The sequence below is a fragment of the Bipolaris oryzae genome (assembly GCF_000523455.1).
Source record: "Bipolaris oryzae ATCC 44560 unplaced genomic scaffold scaffold_83, whole genome shotgun sequence".
In the NCBI taxonomy this organism is placed as follows: Eukaryota; Fungi; Ascomycota; class Dothideomycetes; order Pleosporales; family Pleosporaceae; genus Bipolaris; species Bipolaris oryzae.
In genome coordinates this window covers 108654-115925 of record NW_006911359.1, presented here as the reverse complement: position 1 = coordinate 115925, position 7272 = coordinate 108654, and the positions used below count along the sequence as shown (strand labels likewise).

Here is a 7272-nt window from a genome sequence, read left to right as displayed (position 1 = left end):
ATGTTGTTCAAATCTCTAGCTGTCTGGCTCTCACTGGGCTCGCTCGCACTGAGCAGTCCTCTACGGGCCGAGCCGCTGGATGCCTCTGACGACTTTCCATCATTTGAAGAGATTGTCAAGAGACAAGATGGTGCTTGCACCAACACACCAAGGACGAGGAGCTGCTGGAGCAATGGCTACAGTATCGCCACTGACTTTGACGCCAAGTCGCCTCCTGATGGAACCACTGTCGTTGTAAGTATGCTAGTCGATTCACTTGCATATATATGCTGACAACTTTGTAGTACGACTTTGAAATTTCTAATGTCACCAAGCCGAACCCTGATGGAAGCGGTGGTAGTAGGCAGATGATGCTCATCAACGGCCAATATCCAGGTCCAGTTGTGCGAGCCAAATGGGGTGACACCATCATTGTTAACGTCAAGAACAATCTTGCGCACAACGGAACTGGCATTCACTGGCACGGTATCAGACAGCTCAACTCCTGCCAGGATGACGGAGTCCCCGGTATCACCGAGTGTCCAATCGCTCCTGGAAAGACCCGTCAGTACAAGTTCAGGGCTACCCAATTCGGCACTAGCTGGTACCACTCTCACTGGTCTGCTCAGTACGGGGATGGTGTTGTCGGTACCATGATCATTGACGGCCCAGCCACTGCCAACTACGATGTCGATCTCGGTACTCTACCCATGACTGATTGGTACTACACCCCGGCCTTTACCCTAAACGAGGTGGCGCAACACTCCAGGACTGGGCCTCCTCTTCCTGACAACATTCTTGTCAACGGTACCCACATCAACGCTCTGAATGACAACGGAAAGTATGCTCGCATGAACGTTGTCAAGGGAAAGAAGTACCGCATCCGCCTCATCAACACGTCCGTCGACAACGTTTTCAGCGTATCCTTGGATGGTCATCCTTTTACTGTCCTGACTTCGGATTTTGTTCCTATCAACACCTTTGTCACCGACCAGTTGACCCTGCAGATTGGTCAGCGTTACGACGTGGTCATTACCGCCAACCAAACCGTCGACAACTACTGGTTCCGCGTGGCCGTCGGTACTGCCTGTAACCGGAATGCCATTACCAGCTCTGGCAAGCAAATGGGTGCCATCCTGCACTACGATGGCGCGTCGGAAACCGCAAACCCCACCTCCACTACCACCGTGGTCATGCGCACAAGCTGCGACGACGAGGCCTCCTCAAACCTCGTCCCCTTTGTCCCCAACCGCGTCCCCCAATCCGTTGTCGCCGACGCCGTCAACCACAAGCTAAATATGACGCACTTCGCGGACCCGACCACCAACCTCTTCCGCTGGCTCATTGACGGCACCCCCCACATCGTCGACTGGAACAATCCCTCTCTCGAAACCGTCCTTGCGGGCTCTCAAAACTTCGGCCCCAACTCAAACGTCCACAAAATGGAAGGCTCCGGCTGGTTCCTCTGGTGGATCCAATCAACCGCCTCCATCCAACTCCCCCACCCCATTCACCTCCACGGCCACGACTACTACATTGTCGGTCGTGGGACAGGCACCTGGGACGGCACCACCACAAACCTCAACTTTGAAAACCCTACCCGTCGCGACACCGCTGTTCTCCCTCCCGGCGGCTACATGCTCATGGCTTTCCCCGCTGATAACCCGGGTATGTGGATTATGCACTGCCACATCGCATGGCATGCTAGTCAGGGTCTCTCGATGCAGTTTATGGAACGCATGAGCGAGATTAAGGGGTCGATTGGGGATACGAGTCGTTTTACCCAGGGATGCAATGAGTGGGATCAGTATTGGCCGGCTGGAAGCGCGCCGGATGCTAACAGGCCTTATGAGCAGACTGATTCTGGTATCTAATCTAGTGCGCTGTTTTTCCTTCTTCTTCTCTCCTTTGGCGAGGGTGAGGACGATGTATAGATGAGGCGTTTCCTTTTGATGGTTTTGAAGGCTTCAACATACCCTTGCGTAGTGTGATGTGTATATGATGTTGTCGGGTTTTTTCTACATGGGTACATATTTCTAAATCAATGGATTCTTTTGAAAAAAAAACCTCCCCCCAACTTTTTTTGAGCTTGAAATTTGAGAGTGGTTGTGCATTTAAAGTGAAGTTTGAGTTTTTGCTAATCGTTTCACTGGATCATACATAGTGTAGTTATGAAGATTAAGAGTATGATTGCCTTTTCATATCCGGTACTTTTATTCACGCATCTAGAACTATTTTTATTTTTTTTCCAAATTTCAAATTTCAATCACGATTCGTTCGAGACCTCCCACTCTCTCCTCACCATTATTCGTCGCGACCCGCAACTATCCATCGAAGCAACTTCATCGTGATACCTTTCTCCACTACCTCTCGATCTACGCCTCCCCTCGCCCCCAAGCACCACTGTTCGATTAATCGACATGGCAAGGTCTTGTGGTAGCATTTTGGGCCGCGGAACTAGTCGCAGTTCGACACTATCTTGCGTTGCTCCGCTTGCTGCGGCGCTAGTAGCGTCGGGCATGTCGAAGAGCGACATTCCTGCTGTCTTGAAGCCTTGGGTGAAGCCGCGAAGGAGCGGGGTGGTAGCGGACATGAGGTTGTAGGATAGGAGGACGATTTGCCAGGTCACGGGTGCGACGATGGCGATGGGTGGGTGGTTGTTTGTGATGAAAGTGGAGGAGGCGATGAGGTAGGATAGGGAGATTGCGATGTTGCTGTGGCGATGGGGTTAGCGGTCGGCATGAGATGAAGGATGTGGAGTTGTGTGGTCAACGTACGGTATCCGGGTGGAGAAAGCAAGCATGACGGCGGCCTTGCTTTTCAGGGGAAGCTGCGTGTTGTAGAGGCCTAGTATTGGCAGTGATATGATAATAATCTCGGTGAGTATGTCGCCAACTGTGATTACCTCCAGCCATGGGATCTGAAATGTCAGTATGCGGATAGATGGGGAGTTTTTTAAATATGAGACTTACGAAATCCACGCAATGGTCTTCCCCAGGTTTTGGTATGACATGCTCAGCTGGGCAATGTAGCGGGACTGCTGGCATGCTAAACACACCCCACATCGCGACAAGGAGTAAACCAGCAATCGAAATGCGCGAGACACGGGTGTCACGTGCGAACACAGCGCGGATCAGGACAAGCATTGAGAATTTTGACAGGGCGAGTGCAGCATATAACAAGATGCGGCTTTTGAAAAAGGACTATGAGCGGTATGAGTTATGATTTGCGCTCAAGTAGGGAACTCGAGCACAAGATTCTTACTGACTTGCTGTACTTGAGATATCTCCATGTCGCTGAGTACGCTGAATGATTTCCCGAGTCCGTTCCTAAGAGATTTAAATACTAAAGCCCACATGCCAAAGCTCGCCAGCTATATCTCAGTCAGCTTAATCATGTCGAGACATTACTCGATGAGATTTCGGGACGAACATGTGCAAGAGTGATTACAATGTCATCAAGGGCGTGTGCTCGCCGTTTCGTGTATCCAAGACGAACAGCTAGCACTAGAAAAATGTATATCAAAGATAACACCGAGACAATCCAAATGGCGGCGCTGTGATCATTGGGTGTGACGCGAGTAAAGCGGTGCTCTGGCGACCTCACCAAATTATGGGGGGTGGAAGAAAATGGCATCGTGTCTTTGCGTAGTCTGATGAGTTGTGATTGTGAGACCTTATGGGCTATTATGTCGAGAACAACATTTGCTTTTTAGAACTTTAAACACTGAAGCCACGGATGTGAGCGATCAGGCACAGACGCGTGTTGGATAGGCAACTGTGCCACTCGTTTCACTCTATCACGCTGAAGTTGATGCGCCATCGGAAGGTATCCCTGTGTATGAAGACCCGAGAATACGTTTTGATTCCAGGAGTTGCTCCTTCGGGATATCCTTGCAGCACATTTGATGTGCAAGATGATAAAAGCCAAGAAACCCGGCTGCTTGCTGTGTATTAGTAGTACTCGGGGTTGTTTGCGCACTCAAAGCAGCGTTCTAGAGTGGTACTGGGGGGTACTGTTGGGCTCTTTTACTTTGACCTCAGCTGTCCTTCTATAGGAACGACGAGCATGCCGAAAAGATACGTGCATCAGGTACTGGCATCCTGGACGGCTTTGATATGGACTGAGCTGTGCCACACTCTAGAACGCATTCTAGGGGGGTCCCCCGGATAAATGCGATCAGTTCCAAGGCCACAAAATTTGACAAACGCCTGTCAGTGGCAAGGGTAAGTACAGGCTCCACTGGTGCAAGCTGTTGGGAAGGATTCCGAGGAGCTGCTTGGAAAGCTTGACTCTGGTAATCCTACGAATGTCAATCAAAGAAGTGGGACTACGTGCATACAGCTCAGACTGGATGTTCGACCGTGCCACTCTGATGCATCGGGGGTAGGACCGTTAAGGTAGTATGGCAAACGATGGCGATAAATGAAGGAGGGGAATACATTCTGCAGCTGTCCGACAAACACCTCCGTCGTCAATGTAGAATCCAGATCTTGCATGGGACGGCGTGACAGATGTTCAGTGTAGTAGAAGTTGAGTTTTATTGCGAGCTCCAAGTCATGCGGAGAATACGCGAAATGAGTGGAGGTAAGGGGCGAGATGGCGCGGTCCGCACGGGCGGGCGGTTAGGTGAGGCTTGACCCGACAGATGGGGCAGCCGCCACCCGCGAGCGTTTGGTGGGGGGTTAAAGTCTCCACCATATCAGGCCATAATTTTCAGTCAACTTGCTACATGTAGAATCCGCGGGGACATATTCAAGCATGTTGTTTCCCTTGCATATCGCTTATAGAATCTGGTAAGGCGTCCAACAGCAGATTTGACTTTTGAGGAGTTGTGTTTGCATTCATTTGTGCCACAAACAAACTTTGAACATCACAGCCAAGTCCCGTTCTTCCGATAGCCGCATACAGTTTTCTTTTTCATGTTCGGCATCCTCTTACTATTGTGAAGATATGGCAGACATCATGAAGGGTCCATCGGAGGTGACGGATTTTCGTAACAGCGTCGAGTTGGCAAACGCGGTTGCTGTGAACGAAAAACATGGCACTCATAGCGATGAGGTTGACATGGATCGCATGGGCAAGATCCAGGTCTTGAGGGCATGTTGGTTTCGAGTCCCATGCGAATTCTTTGGTGAACTGACATCCGTCATTAGCGACAATTCAAATTCCTGTCCATCTTCGGCTTCGCCGTGATTCTTGGCTGCAGTTGGGAATATGCTTTGATGTATGTTACCCCCTCACAAACTGAAATGCATGGCTAACAGGCTCAATCTGCAGAGGTGTTGGCATTTCTCTCTTCAATGGCGGACCAGCTGGTGGAATCTGGATGTTGGTCGTAGTTTGCACTGGCATGTTCTTTGTCACGCTTTCATTTGCTGAAATGGTGTCGATGTAAGTAGTATGCAACAAAGCAAGTTCTGAAGCTAGCCCTGCTCACTTCTGCTCATAGGGCTCCGACAGCTGGTGGCCAGTACCACTGGGTCTCTGAACTCGCACCTAAAAAGCACCAAAAATTACTCAGCTATATCGTTGGTATGGTGTTCACACTTTGATGAGACATGCAGCGCTGATGAAGTATTTTAGGCTGGCTTTGTGTTATTGGATGGCAGGTGGGCATGGCTAGCACAGCTTATGCAGTAGCCCAGCAGATCCAAGGCCTCATCGCGCTGAACATGCCAAACTACGTCATCCAAGGCTGGCATGGCACCCTCCTCTCCATTGGAATTACCGTTGTCTCGATCGTATGCAACACCATTCTCGTGAGAAAGCTTCCACTTATGGAGGGTCTTGCACTTGTTCTCCATATCTTCGGTTTCTTCGCCTTTGTCGTCGTACTGTGGGTTATGGGCCCCCGATCTGATAAAGTCTGGACGAAGTTTGAAAACCCCAGCGGCTGGGGCAGTACTGGCCTTGCTACACTGGTTGGAATATCTGGTCCTATGATCACCATAGGAGGTGCTGACTTGGCCGTCCATTTAGCCGAAGAAGTAAAGGATGCCGCGTGGGTTTCTCCTAGGGCAATGGTTACGACAGCCTTAGTGAACTACACTCTGGCCTTTGTCATGACAGTCACTGTATTCTCCACGCTAGGCAATGACCTTGCAGCGATTCTCCCGACTCCACTTGGCCAGCCATGGATCCAGATCCTCTTGAATGCGACTGAATCAAAGGTTGCCACCAACATTATGACGGTGGCTATATGCTTCCTGCTTTTGTTCTGTTCGGTCAATCAAGTAACCGCTGCATCGCGCCAGCTCTGGTCGTTTGGGCGCGATGAAGGGCTTCCATTCTCAGCTTGGCTTGCTTATGTATGAAGTCCCTACATACTACAGAATCTTGTGACTGACAATTTTCGCAGGTACCTCCAAACTGGGATATCCCATTAAATGCAGTGATTCTGACGCTAATAGCGACATCGTTAGTATGCCTTATCATAATCGGCTCATCGATTGCCTTCAACATCATCATATCGCTCGGAGGTATTGCCATTTTCGTCTCCAACCTTATCGTCATCGGCTGCATGTTCCGGAAGCGCGTCTACGGAGAGCCTCTTCTTCCCTCCCGGTTCGATCTCGGCAGAGCGGGTTTAGTGGTGAACGGAATAGCCATGTGCTACCTTGTCCTCATCGTGGTTTTCCTTGCATTCCCAACCGTACCGAACCCGTCACTGATCCAAATGAACTGGTCGTCGCCCATATTTGGATGCTTTGTTATATTCTCGATGGGCTACTACTACGTTTTCGGTAGACACAACTACAAAGGCCCTGTTGAGTATGTCAAGGAATAATTCTAGCATGGGCAGGGACGTAGGTAGTTTGAAATGTGCTGGCTAGAGATATGGATAGAACAAACAGTTTAACTCAATCACTGTCGTTCAAGCTCACCAAGCAGACCAAGGTACGCCACCGTGATTTCTTAGTCTTCCAATCTTCTACCGAGAAGCTTATCTAGGAAGATAGATGAGCTTCAGCCATCCAGCCGACCAATGAAGCGTATGTTGCTTGTGCAGTCAACTCAGGGTAAGGCGGGGCTGATTAGCGTGATTCTTGACAGCTATCCATGCAGCCTTTGTACAAGGGGTTTATTATGCCGACTTTTCTGGTGGCGGCTATGGTCTTGAATATCGAGTACCATTGGGTGTTTCCATGTGCCGTATGGTGATACCGGGTCGTTGACGTTCCCTGCCTTTTAGCAGCCATCAGGTGGTGTTATGGCGATACAACAGATGACGCACGATATAAGCACTGGTTCTGGAAGGGGCAGGCAGGTGGATTAAGCGAGTACGCCACA

General features: G+C 50.0%; 3 protein-coding genes across 3 annotated transcripts; 2 read left to right on the top strand and 1 right to left on the bottom strand.

Annotated features, from left to right (window-relative positions):
- COCMIDRAFT_27131 (multicopper oxidase) lies at positions 1–1853 on the top strand (the record flags this gene model as incomplete). The annotated part of the gene is made up of 2 exons (XM_007690689.1): positions 1–234; positions 285–1853. The coding sequence occupies 2 exons, from the start codon at positions 1–3 to the stop codon at positions 1851–1853; spliced, it is 1803 nt and encodes a 600-aa protein (XP_007688879.1).
- A 392-nt stretch (positions 1854–2245) lies between these two features.
- COCMIDRAFT_97750 (uncharacterized protein) lies at positions 2246–3615 on the bottom strand (the record flags this gene model as incomplete). The annotated part of the gene is made up of 5 exons (XM_007690719.1): positions 2246–2693; positions 2757–2899; positions 2952–3182; positions 3248–3352; positions 3412–3615. 5 exons carry the CDS (start codon positions 3613–3615, stop codon positions 2246–2248), a joined length of 1131 nt encoding a protein of 376 aa, XP_007688909.1.
- Positions 3616–4944: 1329 nt separating this feature from the next.
- COCMIDRAFT_37605 (uncharacterized protein) lies at positions 4945–6769 on the top strand (the record flags this gene model as incomplete). Its single annotated transcript, XM_007690698.1, has 6 exons — positions 4945–5079; positions 5136–5206; positions 5260–5373; positions 5432–5514; positions 5566–6290; positions 6341–6769. The coding sequence occupies 6 exons, from the start codon at positions 4945–4947 to the stop codon at positions 6767–6769; spliced, it is 1557 nt and encodes a 518-aa protein (XP_007688888.1).
- Positions 6770–7272: the final 503 nt, after the last annotated feature.